Raw genomic sequence first — 17,816 nt, forward strand, 5'->3', positions numbered from 1 at the left:
CTTACTCTAGCTTCTGTTCATCTTCTTGTTGTTTGCTTTGCAGGTCCTCCATTGCGCCTTCGACTAATCTTCGGATTGATTTACACTTGCAGAGAATAGGCTCTACCGAGCACTTCGCTTTGACGCACTATAAGTATTAAGTAGAGCGTGCATCACTCTCTTGACCTGACGAATTTTGGCCCAAATAATATCATGTGATGTGGCTATCAAGACCGGGATCGACACATTACACTGAGTTGGGCTGGCTGGGTTGAGGAAAAAAAAAGGCCCAACGGCCCATCCAAAGCATCGTATTCGTATATACGATTAGCTTCTTGAATTTGCCACGTCATCTTTTAAGTGCCAAATGATAGTGCTATACGGTCTGTCAACTTGTTTAGAACTCTCTCCCTCTCTCTCTCTCTCAAAAAGAGCGGTCCCTTCCCCCCTCATATTATAAATTCGAGGACTGGGCTGCCAAATAATAGTGTTATACCATTGGATTTAAATTTATAGGCTAGATATTATAAAATAATCATCTAATTAATCTAGATATAATTTAGTATGATATTAGTGTGTATATATGAGAAACGATGATGAAAATCACTTTATAAACAGTCAAACAGCATAATATTATTCACTGCTTATAGAAATATTTCCAAACAAAAATAAAGCGGGTCTTAGGAACATAAGCTTTTTTATTAAAAAATCAATCCCAAAATATGCTCACGCCCAAAAAACACGTAGAGTTCGGTTGGTAACGGTAAATAGATGGTGCTCCCCATTAGTTGTTCTCACATCTCTACTCAAATGTAACGGGACTTTTCACAGGGCGATGCTCCTACTACATGGCGGTAATGTTCCGTGGGTATAGATGTGGGAACAAATAGTGGGTAGGAGATCGGAGTGAAGTAAATGACCCTTGCTGTTAATGGTAACCTAAAAGGAAATAGGGCGGAAACTTGATGGCAAAACGGTCACATAATACATAATTTCTAAAAAGGAAAGAAGCGCGCTAAGAAGTTTCACCTGATAATTTGAGCGGAAGTAGAAAAATTCATGCTTAACATGATAAACTCGAAACCTTAATTGGTTCCTCATTCCTTCGATTTCTCGCTACCGCGCACGACCCAGGGAGCTCAAGGTGAACATTGGATCGACGACGAACGACGGTGAACACAGCAACCTCCGACGTCTATTTTTCCGACCACTGTCATTTACACAGGTATGGTTTCTTTTTCCCAACTTCCTTACTAGAAACCATACTCTGTTAATTCCATACTCTGTTTTGCGCCTATTTCTCCCGACCTGGGTTGCGAGAAATGAAACCAGTTTGGTTTTTGTTCCTCTGTTCTGCGTATCTGATTAGTTGGTGTGTAGTAAAAAACCAGGCTGTTTTTTTTTGCGCCTCTGTTGTTTTGCGCATCCTCCATGACGGGTGATCGAAGTATACATTTAGAATTCCTTTTAGAACTACATGAGACTTGATTAATGAGTTTGTTTTGTATAAACTTCATGCATCGAAATTCCTTTCTAGCCCGGTATATGCACCGGACGACTTTGTAGCCCATACGTACTCTAGTCTCCTAAGAGTTGATTTCCTTGATCAGTTGTTGCCAGACCTCTTCTTTATCTGTTTCGTATCTGTTGCGGTATTTTTTCTCACTATTTCTTCTTTTATGCAGTACTTTTTTTAAGACCTTGAACCCATTCGACCTGAGCAATTATTTTATTTGGGAATAGGGGATGGTTTGCCGCATCCACTTATCATGGCTAGTTCTTTCTTAGATGTTATGTTAGAGTTCCATAAGCATCCATGGATTATATTCGTGCATCTAATGTTGGTCTTTCAGATTTTAACTCTGTTATTTTGTTTTATTCATGCCTAATCATAAATGTAAATGCATGGCTGCTGGCATAAATTCTGGGGCCTACTTGGTCAGGTCAATGTTTCCTTGAGTCAGTAGGCATTATTCTAGTTCTTACACCAAGTAATCACAATTCAGATGGAATGAGTAGCCGATGACCTGATGTAAATTAAAGCATGCAAAGAGAAACAATGTCTTGAAAGTTCTGGACAGCAAAGCCAATTAGGGTGGGATTTTACTTAGTGATTCTTGTCTTGGTGGAAAGTTCTGGACAACAAATCCAATTACAGCGGGACCTTACTTAGTGATTCTTGTCTTGGTGGAAAGTTCTGGGAATCTATATGCCTGTCCTAGTGCAACAGTTGATGCTAAGCACAGCCATAGGTTAAAACATGATCTTTGGGAGAGGTTCACTATTAGTTTGGTTGCACTACAAAGGATTCTCTCTTACCAACAAACATGATAAACAATTATCATTGTTTAAAAATAAGTATAAGTGCTAATCATTTAGATTGTTTTGGGCTAAAATGTATGAGTTGTGGGATTGAATACTGGCTTTATTTTGATGTCTTCTTGGGTGTGGGTGATCTACCCACAGAAATGTAACATGTAGTTTTAATAATTATTTAATAAATTCTACTCTTGCTGAACAAAAAAACTCTATGATCAATGTGTTGCTTTATTTGGTGCTGATGGAGTTTTGGATACTCAACGAAGGTTGAGACAAATACAGTGCTTCAGGGTTTAGGTATGATTCTGATTGATTGAAATAAACACAGAACTTCAGGGTTGAGAGAATCTCTGTATACTTCATGTATTGCTTTATTTTATATTTTCCTTTTATATTCTCCATTGGCAATTGATTTTATGTCTTGGATTTGTTATTCCTCAACAGAAACAAATAAAGTGTAAGGAGTATATAAGGTGTTTCACTGATATCTATCAACAGGAAACTAACATGTTAGTTTCTTGCGCATCCTCCATCACCTGCTGTTTTCTCACTTTTTTCATTCTTTGTTTTCTGCTTTTGAGTGTCAATTTTATCACCATTTAGGAGAGATTTCGTATGCTTTTCATGTTCCTTAGTTTCCTTCAAAACTTCCTTACTTGTATGCACCCTTCTTTTAGTGAAGAAAAAAACTTTGCTTCTTTTGCAGCTGGGCTGCTTCACTTTGCTTTTCAGACATTTCTCTTTGTAGGGCCTTCCTACTTTTACTTTTGTACTATCAACTATTCTTGCTGTTTTGATATTTCAAAATCTACTGGATTGACAATTATACTAGTTGTGTTTTCCAGCTTGCTACTCTATTATTACTGCAGAGAACATGGAAGAGAAAACATGTGATGAAGGCATTAAAGATACCTTGGATTCCAAGTGTCAAAAAATTCCTGCTGTAGGGGAAAAATTAAGTGATTTATCTGTTGTTCACATGCAAAACAAACAACGTGTCGAGAACCACGATTCAGTAGATGATATTGGATCTTGGACACCAGTGAAGAGCACCCAGCCTTTGAAGAGAGAATTACTGAAAGATGAAGCATTTGAACTCTCAGATGAGTAGGTGCTTCAGAGGCTTCTGTCTTGCATTGTGTATCATTGGAGTTCATTCTAACCACTGGTTGTCTTCTGTCTTCAGATACAAGACCATGATAGGGTTCTTTGATTGTATGAACAGCTCCTTGAGGTTGCTCCATCTACGTAAAAAGTTGCCTACCTTTCAAAAAATTAGCAGTCAGGTGGAAGTACTGACAAAAAGGTACTTGGAAGGATGCAACTGAATTTATTCACATGTGATTTACTATCATCTCATTTTTATTGATTCCAATGAGCACCACACAATACAATATTATTTTCAGGAGAAATATTCAGTACTACTTTTATAACTGTTGTATTATCTGGTTTATTTCAGACAGCTGGTGGAAAATCATTTTAGGCTGAACACCTGATGGTCCTGATCATAAAAAACTTTTGACCTTGTGTAGGACAACGAAGCAGATTGATTGGATATGTTGAACCATCAAACAGATGGATATTTTCCAGGAATAGAATCCTAAAATCTCAGCAAACCTTACAACTTCCATTTCTAAATTCTGGAATCTAGATTCAGCAATGCAGCTCTTACCCAAATTTACTTTCAAATCACTTGTGGTTGGGGTGCCTTGTGTGAAGAGAAAGAGGAGAATAAGAAGAGGAAAAGAAGTATTGTCATGAATGGGTTGAGAATCTATCTTGGATCTTATGTCCTTGTCATTGACTTAAATATAAGAATGATACCATTACAATGATGCCACTTAATAAGCTTCACGTAATCAGCCCAGCAATAAAGAGTAAAATACCCCTAGTATCACTCAATCATCTCATAACTCCCCTTCAAGCTGAGCGTAAATATGAAGAATTATGGGGCGTCAATCAGTTTGAAGATAATTGGTTGGGTTTTAATTATTCCAGAATTTGAAGGCCTCGGGAAAGAAGATTTTGGAGAAGATTTTTTTGCATACACTGTTTTTTGTATCTTTGGATCAGTGATTTTTTTTTGTCATTTTTGTGGTGATGCTGTCACGTAAGATGATGTATCTTACTCTTCTTTTCAATTAATTGTCTTCTTTATTTATCTTCAAAAAGCGCTGAGCATAAATATTAAACATGTCCACCTTTTCAAGCTTTTAAATATGCCTAGTATCTTATATTACTTTGGGATATATGCTGATCCTTCTGGTGATGAGAATGGACCTGAAGAGGTTGCTGCTGAGGATGAGAAATAGGAATAAACAAGGGTAACTGAATCTACCTCTCATCGCTGCAACATTTCTCCCCCTGAGAATAGGCAGAGACTTAAAAAAAGATTCTTCCAGGAAACATATAACATCCGAGACACAAGATCTAACACTTAATCCCTTTTTGAGAAGAAGAATAACCAAGGAAGATACATGGAATAGACTTGGCATCAAGTTACTTGTGAAGGAGAGGGGTCATAAACATTGCACTCAATCCCAAAGGTATGATGAGGAATTGGAAATAGAGGGGATTTATATGCCTCCAGACTAGCACCATCATCCACGACAGAGATATGTCCCCTACCAATTGTTTTCCTTGAAGCCAAATCCTGAAAAACACAAGAAGTAGGAAGAAAGGTTATATAACAATTTTGAGATTTAGTAATACTACTAATCTCAACAAAACCCTTGTAGGGGATCCATAAACAGGCCGTGAACCAGGCCGAGGGAGTTTGAGATCAAGAAAGCATCAATCAATAGAGGGAGAACTTCTCCAAATCCTTATACCTCTCCTCAGTGAAAGACACTGAAAACTATGAACCTTTTGGTACTATGACCAAAAGGAAAAAGAAAAAATAGGAGGGACTACCTTACCCAATCAACTCTAGTCCAGATGTAGTAAGTTCCACCCTTCTCAAAGGAAAACAGATTAAAGGAGGGAGAAGGAAAAGTCACACGAACTTCAAATCCTTGTCAAAACCTGCTCTGATACCATCTAGTTTGAATAAGAAGGAAAAGAAGAATACAGCAGTCAGCAGAGAAAAAACAAAGATTGGAGCAAAAAGATATCAGTGGTGGTGTCCACTCTAACTTCTATATTAGGGTGTTGTAAGGGGAGGTGAAAGTACAAGTATACCCCATTACATAACATAATAAAATAATACATATGTAAACACTCGTAACAACAGTCCCCTTGCTTACAAGATGAAGACTCCACCTGTAACTGATATTACCCTGGCATGATGTCTTTGTTCAGTATGCGGCCTTGGTCCCTAATCTCCTTTGTCTTTTCAGTCCACATGAAGTTCTTTCTCAGAGAAGGCTGTATTGAGGTCAATAACCAGGGCATGATTATGTAATTTTCTTGTTCCCACTACCTGTCATGAAGAGGACCACCTTCTTGAGGTTCTACAATTCTTCCATTAAGGTACCTGAGTTTTCCTCTCTCTCTCTCTCTCTCTCTCTCAAACAACTTTATACCTTTAGACCACACCAGATAACTGAAACCATCTAGGGGTGTAATGTAGATAGGAACAAGCATGTTATCTGTACCTTGACTCCAATATGTTGTGTACCCGAAATGATAGACGTGGCTGAATCTTCAGTTGCCATATTTATCACTGCTACAAGGTCTTAGAGTAACCTAGATTAACCAATCACAACTCTGATAAGTTACAAATCTGTTAACACAGATCGATCACCACATACAACTACTGGCGCTGCCAGCTATGTGATTTTGAATCCAAAAAATTCTCTCTTCTCCCTTCCTCTTCTCTTATTAGTTGGGTTGCCCTAATATAATAGGTAATAACTGGTGCTGCCAGCTATGTGATTTTGAATCCAAAAATTCTCTCTTCTCCCTTCCTCTTCTCTTCTTCTCTTTTGATATCTTTAACCTGGAAAAATGGTATCAGAGCGGGTTTTCTGAGGTTAGAATGAGTGCGATAAGTCTTCTCAATCCTTCATTTTTTGACTTCACCTTGCTGTGGATCAAATCTGATCAAGAAGTAGATCAGACTGATCTGAAGGGGGTTCTACTAGTCCTCTTCCCTTCTTCCTTGGTCGTGTGCCAAGAAACCCTTAAAGGGAGGGAACTCTGATGCTGTGAAGACAGATCTTTCTTCTTCTGTGGATCATGTGATCCTCTCTTCTACCCAGGTAAGTGGGTTTCGGAGGTGTTGAAGATTAATTAGTTTTATGATGTTTTTTTGAGTAGATGTTTTATGTTAGTTGTTAGATAGGAGGTGGAGACCACAGTAGTTATGTGAGTCCAAATTTTATTATGTTTTTGTATGTTATATATGCTATTTTATGTTTTGCCACCCTATAACGGCATAGTTGTCTTTGTACTAGTCTATTATTTTAGTATAAATAATAAGTGAAGGGGGCGGCTAGATTATTGCTCTCTCTTCTTCCAAACTTCTCTTCTTCTCCTTCTCTCTTCCTTCTCTCTTCAAGAAACTACTTTCTTTCGTATTTTTAATTCAGTAGATTCCTACTTGGTATCAGAGCATCGACTAGGGTTTCTTGAAGCATTCTCATGCAGCCTTAGATCAGCCGACTGCATGAAGTAGTAAAGGGCTGATCGATCTGCTATAGATTGCCCAGTTCTTGGAGTTTTTGGTGGGATCTAGACATCAGGAAGGTGATCTACTGTTCGACATCAAAATCAGGAAGAACTGGAGTACGGGGAAGAGTCCCAGAAAAGTTGGACTCTTTGTTTTTGATCTGATCTTGGGTGCCCAGGTATTGTTAGTTTTCTTTTGATTTTCTGAAGAGGGCGGTTTGGTTTCTAGAATTTTCTAGGCCTCTCGGAGTGATCAATTCACTTTTCTCTCTGTTGGGAGGCGTGGGGAGGAGAGAGATTTCCCTCCAGCTAGGGTTTTCTTCTTCTGGAAGGGTTGTTTCTGTGTGTGTGATATTAAATTATTTTTTGAAGGTCTCCAATCTATTTTTTTCATACTGTTGAACTGTTTGAAGTAAAATGGAGAGTTGGAATACCGAGATGAAATCTACCGGTACTGTGGGACTGGGTGTGGGAGGTAGTAGTGATATTTTTGGGTTTGGGATCATTACTACAGTAAAACTTGATGGTACAAATTATTTGGAGTGGGCATAATCAGCTAAGATGGCTATTGGTGCCCGTGGAAAATTAGGGTATCTCACTGGGGAGGAGAAGAAACCTGATACAGATTCTTCTCGATGGGTGCAAGAGAATTACATGGTAATGTCCTGGCTGTGTAATTCTATTGCAAAAAATTTCCTATGGGCTAATACTGCTAAGGAGATTTGGGATGGAGTGACTGAAACCTACTCTCAGAAGCAAAATGAAGCCAGAGCCTATCAGTTAAGAAATCAGGTGATAAGTATGAAACAGGGAGAAAAACCTCTTGCTGTGTATTTCTCCATGCTAAAATCCCTATGGCAGGAAATAGATCACTTAGAAACTGTGGTATGGGAAAGTGTAAATGATGCAGCAACTTATCACAGACTATTAGAGAGGAATAGGGTTTTTGAGTTCTTCGCAGGGCTGAACCCTGAATTTGACATTGCTAGGCAGCATATTCTTTCTAGGGAGGGTGTGACACTCTCTCAGGCCTATGTTTTTGTCTATGGAGAGGAGAGTAGGAGGAATGTAATGCTGAGACAGCCTGGGATTGACTAGTCGGCGATGGTTGGTACAACAAAACCTAAGCCGAATGGAGACAGGGGGAGTAGTGAGACTAGAAGGGAAGATAAGGACTTGGTGTGTGATTATTGCAAGAAGCGTAAGCATACCAGGGACACTTGTTGGAAGCTTCATCCAAATCTTATGCCTGCTCGGATAAGAAACAAGAAGGGGAATGCAAATGTAGTCACTACAGGAGACTCTCCAGCCCCTCTCTCCCAAACTGATTGGGAATCCATTGTAGTAGCAGTAGTGAGAATATAATTGGAGAGGTTTGGACAGCTTATGAGTAAGAAAGATTCACCCAGCTCTAGCCTTCCAGATGGACAGCAGAATGCAGGAGCCAACTACACCACTTCCTTTGCACATACAAGTAGTTCATATGCAACTGCAAATCTTGCATCCACTTCAGGTAAGGAGGGACCTCCCTGGATTTTAGACTCAGGACCATTTGAGCATATGACTAATGCCCCTACCTTTTTTAGTTCCTATTAGTTGTGCTCTGGTAGAGACGAAGTCTCTACAGCAGATGGTTCAAATGTGCCCATTGCTGGGAAGGGGACAGTTAGAGTGGCCAATGATATAACTCTGTCTTCTGTTTTACATGTCCCTAGACTTCATACCAACCTATTGTCTGTTAGTTCTTTGACCAAAAATTTGAATTGTTCAGTGACCTTTCTTCTTGGTAATTGTGTTTTGCAAGATCTGGAGTCAAAGAAGATGATTGGGAGTGGTCGTGAGGTGAATGGAGTCTACCTTCTGGATGAGATTCTGAGACATCAGGGCCATCATGTTTGCAACAGTAGTAGTAGTGGGTCAGAGTCAATGAACCAGATTATGCTGTGGCACAAGCGCTTGGGACATCTTTCTTTTAGTTCTTTGAAATGTCTTTTCCCAAAGTTGTTTGAGTCTATTCAATTATCTACTTTGGAGTGTGAGAGTTGTCAGTTAGGAAAGCATTGTAGGTAGTCTTTTAAACCAAGTAATAAAAGAAGTACTTTTGCTTTTAATATAGTTGACACTGATGTATGGGGCCATATCAAATCCCTTCCATGGGAGGATTCCGTTACTTTCTCTTGTTTGTGGATGATTATACACGATATTCTTGGATATATTTGATGAAATCACGTGATGAGGTTCCTAACTTAGTACGACAATTCCACCAGATGGTTCTCACACAATTTGGAGTGAGAACTAAGGCTTTTAGATTAGATAATGCCAGAGAGTACTTTGAGAAGGACCTAACCACGTATCTATTAGAACATGGTGTGGTTCATTAGAGCAGTTGTGCATATATACCGCAACAGAATGGAGTTGCTGAGAGGAAAAACAAACACATTGTGGGGGTGGCAAGGAGTCTTATGGTGTGTGCTTCAGTTCCTGTGCAGTTCTGGGGAGATGCAATTCTTACAGTTGTGCATTTGATTAACCGTGTTCCTTCACGGTCTTTGAGGTTTAAGGTGCCATTTAACCTTCTTTTTTCAGATGGAGAGATATTTCATATACCTCTGAGGGTTTTGGTTGTGTTTCTTTTGTTTACATTCTTGGCCCTCATCGCAAGAAATTGGATCCTAAGGCCAAGAAATGTGTTTTTCTTGGGTATGCTCAGAACCAAAAGGGGTATTGCTGTTATGACCCAGTGTCGAGGAGAAGATTTGTCACTATGGATGTTACCTTTTTTGAATCTACATTGTTCTTGAGTGGTTCTCCTTAGGGGGAGAGTTTTGGGGAGAAGAACTCACAATCTGTTCCTCTTCCTATTTCTGTGGTGCTTCCATTAGTTCAACCACCACCTACACCATCAGTTCAGCTAGCACCTGCACCTCCAGTTTCATTACCTGAGTCACTACGAGCAGCCTCACAACAATACCAGTGCCGACAGATGCTGGTCGACTCCACACATCCTCAACCCACACCACTCTCTGTCAGTCCTTCTGAAACTCCAGATTCGGCAGATATAGTTCCAGGTATTCCTCTTGAGCTTGAGCCTGTTATGTTTTCTGATGATAATGTTTCTGTCCCTAACACCATTGTTGTAGCTGATCCCACTGACCTTGATCTTCCCATTGCACTTCGTAAGGGGAAGAGAAAGTGTACAACCCATTGCATTTCACACCATCTTTCCTACAGTGCCTTATCACCCTCCTACCGTGCTTTTCTTTCTTCCTTGGATTCTATGTCTATACCCAGGAATGTTACTGAGGCTCTCTCCAAATCTAAGTGGAAAACGGCCATGCAAGATGAGATTGATGCTTTGGTCAAAAACCAAACTTGGGAAATAGTTGATCTCCCCCCAGACAAGGAGACAATCGGATGTCGATGGGTATTCACAGTGAAGTATAAGGCTGATGGCAAGATAGAGAGGTACAAGGCAAGGTTGGTAGCAAAAGGGTATACTTAGACCTATGGTGTTGATTATCTGGAAACCTTTGCACCAGTAGCTAAGATGAGTTCAGTTCGTATCCTTTTATCTCTAGCAGCCACCTATTCATGGCCCTTGGTCCAGCTTGATGTAAAAAATGCTTTCCTCAATGGTGACTTACAGGAGAAGGTATATATTGACATTCCAGCAGGCTTTTATGAAAATGTTGGTAAAGGAAAGGTGTGCAGACTCAGAAAATCTCTGTATGGACTGAAACAGTCACCTAGGGCTTGGTTTGACAGGTTCAGAGGGGCATTCATCCGTTTTGGATACACATAGACACAATCTGATGACACCCTCTTTGTGAAGAGGAGAGATGCTCTGGTGTTAATTCTGATTGTGTATGTGGATGATATAGTGGTGACAGGAAATGATCTGGAGGGATTGATGATCTCAAAAAATCATTGTAGCAAGAATTTGAGATCAAAGATGTTGGTGAGCTCAAATACTTCTTAGGGATTGAAGTTGCAAGATCCAAGCATGGGATTTTCATTTCATAGAGAAAGTATGTACTTGACCTAGTGCGAGAGACTGGGAAGCTGGGGACCAAACCAACAGACACTCCTATTGATCCAAATCATAGAATTAATGGTGTGGATGGTGAATTGGTAAAGGATGTGGGGAGATATCAAAGAATGGTGGGCCGACTGTTGTATTTCTATATGACACGACTAGATATTTCTTATGCTGTCAGTGTTGTGAGTCAGTATATGCATGCACCTCGAGTTCAGCACTGGGAAACTATTGGGAGAGTATTTGCATATCTGAAAAAGCACCCTGGTAGAGGCATTTTCTTCTCAAATCATGAGAATCTGAAGCTGGAATCCTATACAAATGCATACTAGGTAGGTTGCTTAGATGACATGAGGTCTACATTAGGAGTGTGTACTTTTGTAGGTGGAAACTTGATCTCCTGAAAGAGTAAGAATCAAGCGGTTGTGGCAAGGTCAAGTGTAGTTGAGTATAGATCCATGGTGTCTTGGAACTTCTTTGGGTTAGATCTCTTTTGAGTGAGATTGGGGTGAAAGCAGAGGAACCTATGATGTTATACTGTGACAATCAGGCTGCAATCAATATTGCCCACAATCCAATTCAGCATGATAGGACAAAACACATTGAAGTTGATAGACACTTTATTAGAGAAAAGGGTAACAATCAGAGAAGTTTGTTTGCCTTATGTCTCTTCAGAGTTGTGGTTGGCTGATGTTCTCACTAAAGGGGTGGCAAAGAACAAGCTTGAACATGATCTATGCATGTTGGGAATGTGTGACATTTAGTCCCAACTTGAGGGGGAGTGTTGAAGATTAATTAGTTTTATGATGTTTTTCTGAGTAGATGTTTTATGTTAGTTGTTAGATAGGAGGTGGGGACCACAGTAGTTATGTGAGTCCAAATTTTATTATGTTTTTGTGTGTTATATATGCTGTTTTATGTTTTGCCGCCCTATAAGGGCATAGTTGTCTTTGTACTGTTCTATTATTTTAGTATAAATAATAAGTGAAGGGGGCGGGCAGCTAGATTATTGCTCTCTTTTCTTTCAAACTTCTCTTCTTCTCTTCTTCTCTTCTTCTCCTTGATAGTGTATGTTTATGACATAGTGATTAGAGGCAACTGGAAGGTGGAAATTTAGAGACTAAAGGGGTTTCTAGCCACTCAATTTAAGGTAAAGGAACTAGGTCCCTTAAAGTGTTTTCTTGGAATTGAAGTGGCCCGTTCGAAAAAGGGGATCTTCATTTCTCAAAGAAAATACATCCTAGATTTATTATAGGATATAGGAAAATTTTAAGCCTGTTGATTCACCCATTGATCAAAACCATAGATTAGGTGATTGTCAAGGTGAGCCTATCAAGGATGTAAATCAATTCCAAAGTCTTGTGGCAGACTATTATGTTTGTCTATGACACGATCAGACATTGCTTATGCTGTGGGTGTTCTTAGCCAATTCATGCATGCTCCTAAGACTACAAACATAGAGGTAGTTGATAGAATCCTCAGGTACCTAAAGAAGTTCCCAGGGGCTGGTTTACTTTTTCAGAAGAATGGTAACTTGATGGTTGAGGTGTATACAGATGCTGATTGGGCCGGATTAGTGGGTTTTACCTTTGTGGGAGGAAGCCTAGTCACGTGGAGAAGCGAGAAACAGAATGTTGTGGCGAGGTCTAATGCTGAAGCTATATAGCAATGTCCTATGGAGTGGCTGAAGTTATGTGGATGAAGAACTTGTTGAACGAGTTGTGATTAACTGTTGATGGCCCCATATCCTTGTATTGTGATAATAAAGCTGCTATCAACATTGCTGGCAACCTAGTGTTTCATGATAGAACTAAACTTATTGAGGTTGGCAGGCATTTTATTAGGGAAAAAATTATAAATGGCGAAGTGTGCATTCCATATGTTAGTTCCACAGATCAACTTGCAAGCATCTTTACCAAGGGATTACATCATTTGTGGCACAATGATTTATGCGACAAGTAGGGCATGATTGATATCTATGTCCCAACTTGAGGGGGAGTGTTGAAATCAGTTAGTTGTTCTCAATTTTTTATTTATATTTCTGTCCTTTATTGCTTTAGGGGGCACTCTTGTAATTCTACTTTTTTTATTATTAGTTGGGTCACCCTAATATAAAAGCTAATAGCTGGCGCCTCCAGCTTTGTGATTTTGAATCCAAAATTTCTCTCCTCTCTTCCTCTTTTCCCTTCTTCTTTTCCCTTCCTCTTCTCTTCTTCTCCTTTTTTGATATCTTTAACTTGGAAAACACTTGTATACCTTCCTTAGTAAACATTACTACCAGCGCAAGAAAGGCAAACTGCAGGCTAGCTGAACCATACTACCTCTACTTTTCAGATCTGTCAACATGTTTCAATACCAATAGCTTTGGAACACTATATGATAATCGATTCTTCAATGAACGCTAGTCTGGTGAGATATTAACTAGCCTTTCAAAAATTTTTCTATGCTGCTGATCAACTGGAGTTTAGAAAAGAACTTGTCTTGAGTTTGTACACACAAAGCCACAACAATCACCAACAAGTGAAAACTACACTTCTGATCCACTATCGGCCTTGTAGGTAATATCCATAAACCCAGATGATCTGGGTATACACCCTCGACTGAGAATACAATTAATAAACTTCCAAAAACAGGCTTCCTTAATTTCCGAGATCTATGTTCCCATCTGAAATGAATCCCCTTGGTATACAACCAAGGAAAAGGAAAGAATCTTCAATCAGTTCAGGTAGGATTCCAAATCAGTCTTCTACCAGTCACACAAACAAGAGAGAAAAAGGAACGAATAGAACTAAGAGGATAATTTGATTAGATTACCTGCTCTGGTTGTTGGGCAGTTTTTGTATGCCCTTAGTTTCAATCAGAATGATGTACATTATGAGTTTATTGTAAATGAATAAAAGTACATATTTGATTCATGTTCCTGTGGTATGTTTCTGTGTAATACCCTTAAACTGGACACTTAATGAGACTCGTGTTAGTTTAGAATGTTCACAGCCAGTGGGTCGGTCTGGGGAGACCTATCCTGATAAGGCTGACACTGATGTGCCACCAAGTCGGTTGGGGTGGCCTGTCTCAGCCGCCATGGTGAGACCCAAGGCACATGCAGTGTAGGATTAATTGAATCTCTGAACCGGACCAGATTTCCAGTATTGCCCCGAACCTTGGAGATTAATGGGCAAAACTGGAAAGTTACACCCGACCCCTAGACTCGATTATGATACTGCACTAGGTGTCAGATTGGGTTGTCTTTGATGAACCAATCAGTGAGATCCTTAGCGGGGGTTAAAACTTGGGTATGTTGGGACAGTCTGAGAATTCATCTGAATGGGTGATCATAGTGACAGGATCAGCCCCTTTGTCGGACAAAGGTAATGATCCGGGATTCACTCTCTCTGATGGAAACCAAGACTGCTGGTAGCCGATTTCAATCGTTGAGATTTGTTTTGCAAAATATATTTTATACGAGATATAAAAGTATATACATATTATGGTTTCCGAATTGTTTGCAAAAAGTTTTAATTCCCGGAATCCATATAAGCAGAGAGTGCATCACTGTTCCTTGCAGCCGAGGGAGATGTCCTCTTTTGTCGGGCAGTGTTTGATCATTATGGGCTGAGAGGTTAAGTGTAAGACCATAGAGGGTAATACCTGATGGGCTAATCTTGCATTTGCTCACAGTCCCTAGGTGTTACAAGGTGGCTTGTCCCAGGGACCACTTAGGGTAAGTGTCGGGCCCATAGAGCCCATGTGATGGGTTTCAGGGGGTGTACTGTCCATAACAGTGTATTCGGCCAGACCTTGTAACAAAGGCTGGGCTGAACCCATGTGGCTGATGTGTAGATCAATGTTTGGGTCCCACGCCATACAAGGAAGCCCAACTGGGCAACAATTAGGAAGGCTAAGTGAGTACATAACCTTAATGGGCCTAAAGCTCATTTCGAATTGGGCTAATTTAAGCAGTTAAATTAAAAGGGCGAATTATGAGATTGGATTAGCAGATAGGATTGGGTCTTAACCCTATCCACTCAGAGAGTCTAGATCTGAATGTGATTCAGATCTGGAAACCTCATAATGAGATTAGGAGAAGGATGATCCAATCTGTAGATAAAATAAGGGTTTACCCTTATCACTTAAAGGGAAGTCTAATCCAAATATGATTTGGATCAACAACTCCTAAAAGGAGGAGGGGGCGGCAGCCTTTAGACATGACAACAACATCACTACAAGTCTTTAGAGCTGAAATCACAGAAGAGAGAATTCAACATACCTGCAAAGTAGATCCCAAAACTAAACTTTTGCAAGAGTTGCAGTTTACAAGACTCAAGGTGAGAAGCAAAGGGATCCATTCCATTCCTCACACTTTTCAGGTGTTAGACAATGACATTTGGTTCTTTGTGGTGGTCAAGGTGGAGAAAATGATCAAGTCTGTTGAGTCAACTTGCTACAACGATTTTTAGGCACATGGCATAAGGCGAGAGCTGTCAATTTTCCATTTGCTAACCAATGAATTTTGTGTGAGAAGCAAGTTTTAGAATCGAAGATGCAAAAAGTTTCTTCAAAGATGTCCCTTAATAGCAAGTTGGAGAAAATGCACGCGGTTCAAAGCTCTTCTAAAGGGCCTCCTTTCAATAGACACTAACTGTGGTCTATCTTCTTCCTCAAGCCCTACAAATCAGGTTTCAGCCTCAACCCAGAATAGGAGCTCTTTACAGTGGATCTCGTTCAAGAAGCTACAGAATCTCTCATCTGATCGTTGCAATCCCCGAAGTGTCAAACACATTCAGTTAGAAATGGAGGAGGAAGACAACTCCAAGGAGGAGGATTTTTCTTCAGAGTCTAACACAGACGATACAGTCAACCTTGGTAGTGTGGATTTGTAGTTGTCAAGGTCGATCTTAGAGGATGAAAGCTTTCACACAGACTTGCTTTTCTTAGAAGATGATGCCTTGGGCCCATCAGAAGATGTCCAGGAGGAAGTTTTGCAAACTCTTAGGTCACCAAAATTGGCGGTAAATCCAGCATAGCCTACAAAGGAAACAGAGGGGGCACTTAACCCAGAGCCTATTCCCTTTTCAACAGAGCAACACACTCTCTTCATCGAATCAGAGGAACATGAATCTTTTTGTTCACAGAACATAGATTTAGCGGTTGGGGGACAAAATGCTAAGGTGGATTTGGATGTTACAGTTAACACAACTTTAATAGAACCAAATTCACTTCCACTTTCTCGTCAGACACAAGGTTTGGCGGCAGCCCCCGATTACCTTTCTAGGACTTTAGAACCTTCATCCTCGCTCCATACTGGTATAGGTATGTCTGTTCATTTGGTTTTTGATACTGATGTTGGTTCTGTGCTTGAAACAAGTATCTCAGCTTCTCAACTGGAAAGAAGAACTTTTAGAGGGGAAGGTTTGGGCATAGTTAATGGTTGTGTTGAAAAGGAGAGAGAGCTTCAGTTGAGAAAAAAAAAGAGGAGTTAGAGAGAATCTGGAATCTAATATGTGCTCTTCTTGAGGAATACACGCAAAGGGAGGGGTTGGGTGTGGTTTCTGAGAATGTTGACAAAAATTGTGAAAAGGAGGGGGGAGAGCTACTCTTGAAAAAATTGCAGGAGGAAGAATTAGAGAGGATTTGGGGGCAAACCTATGAACTATTGGAGGAGTATAAGATCACATAGGATTATTTGGAGGAAAAGACATATGAGAATGGGAACCCAAAAAATGTCCAAGCACCTGGGGAGTGGGAAATAACAGAAAGAAAAAGAAAAGAATTGAGGTAGATAGGCTGATTTCAGATATAGAAGGGGACATTGAGTTTTGTGGCAGAAGGGGAAGAAGAAAGACTCCCAAGTAGGAACCTTTAACCTTAGTTGGGCTCTAAAATTTTGTTTCCCATGAAAATCATTAGTTGGAATGTGAGGGGCTTAGGGGGCGCAAGGAAAAGGAGGTTAATTAAAGACCTGCTCAGAAGGAATATGCTTGATATAGTGATGCTACAGGAGATCAAATTAGTCGAATTTGACAAAAGATGGGCTAGAAGTGTGTGGAAGTCAAGAGGAATAAGTTGGGCCTTTGCACCCTCTTGGGGGGCTTCAGGGGGTATTGTCACATTGTGGAGAGAGGATGTTGTAGAGGTAGAGGAGGAATTAATAGGAAACTTTTCGGTGTCTATAAAGTTCAAGTCGGTGAACGATGGTTTCGTTTGGGTGTTGACCAATGTGTATGGCCTTAATATCCATAGAGAGAGGAATGATTTTTGGGAAGAGTTGAGGGATGAGGAATCGGTTTCTGCCTCTGAGCTCTTACTTTTACTTGATTCTGTTTGTTTGGACCCTACTAAACTAGATAGAAGAATTTGGTCTTTGACCTCGAGTGGCTCGTTCTCTTGTTCTTCCTTCTTTAAGTCCCTTTGCTCTACTCCTTCCCCTTTGTTGTTCCCAGTTAAAGAAGTCTGGTCAAGGCCAATTCCACCTAAAATTGCTAGCTTTTGTTGGGAAGTGTATTATGGTAAAATTAATACTGTGGACAATGTACAAAAAAAGAGACCTTATTCATGCTTGTCTCCGAAGTGGTGCATTTTATGTAAAGTGCAGAATGAGAACTGTTATCACCTACTGATTTCTTGCTCTTTTATAGTAAAAATTTGGAATTGGGTTTTTATGCTGTTTGGGTACAAGTGGAACCTGCCTCCTGAAGTAAATCTGCTTTTTTATTCGTCTTTTTTTGGTTGGCCAACAAAGAGAGGGAAAGTAATGTGGAAATGTATTAGGGCAGCCCTCTTATGGGCCATTTGGGAGGAAAGAAATGCCAGAATTTTTCCAGGAGAAGGAGAGAAGCATTGCTGAAATAAAGGATTGCATGCTGACAAGGGC

At 40.0% G+C, this 17,816-nt stretch overlaps 1 protein-coding gene across 7 annotated transcripts in view; it reads left to right on the forward strand.

Moving 5' to 3' along the window:
* The first annotated feature begins 849 nt into the window (after nt 1-849).
* LOC104591646 (CDT1-like protein a, chloroplastic) overlaps nt 850-17,816 on the forward strand; it is a 47,241-nt gene continuing 30,274 nt past the window's right edge. For 2 of the 7 annotated variants that reach the window (XR_016084495.1, XM_010250591.3), the window contains exons 1-3: nt 863-1,204; nt 3,144-3,405; nt 3,485-3,604. Coding sequence is in view for 6 of the 7 variants with exons in the window: in XM_010250591.3 (XP_010248893.1) it covers nt 3,173-3,405; nt 3,485-3,604 (353 nt within the window). In the remaining variant the exon portion in view is untranslated. Of the gene's footprint in view, nt 1,205-2,742; nt 2,808-3,004; nt 3,043-3,130; nt 3,406-3,484; nt 3,605-17,816 lie in introns of all 7 variants that reach the window. The other 5 variants (XM_088901990.1, XM_088901989.1, XM_088901991.1 and 2 more) reach the window with 5 other exon arrangements.

This window comes from Nelumbo nucifera, chromosome 3 (assembly GCF_055504915.1).
Source record: "Nelumbo nucifera cultivar China Antique chromosome 3, China Antique-T2T, whole genome shotgun sequence".
In the NCBI taxonomy this organism is placed as follows: domain Eukaryota; kingdom Viridiplantae; phylum Streptophyta; class Magnoliopsida; order Proteales; family Nelumbonaceae; genus Nelumbo; species Nelumbo nucifera.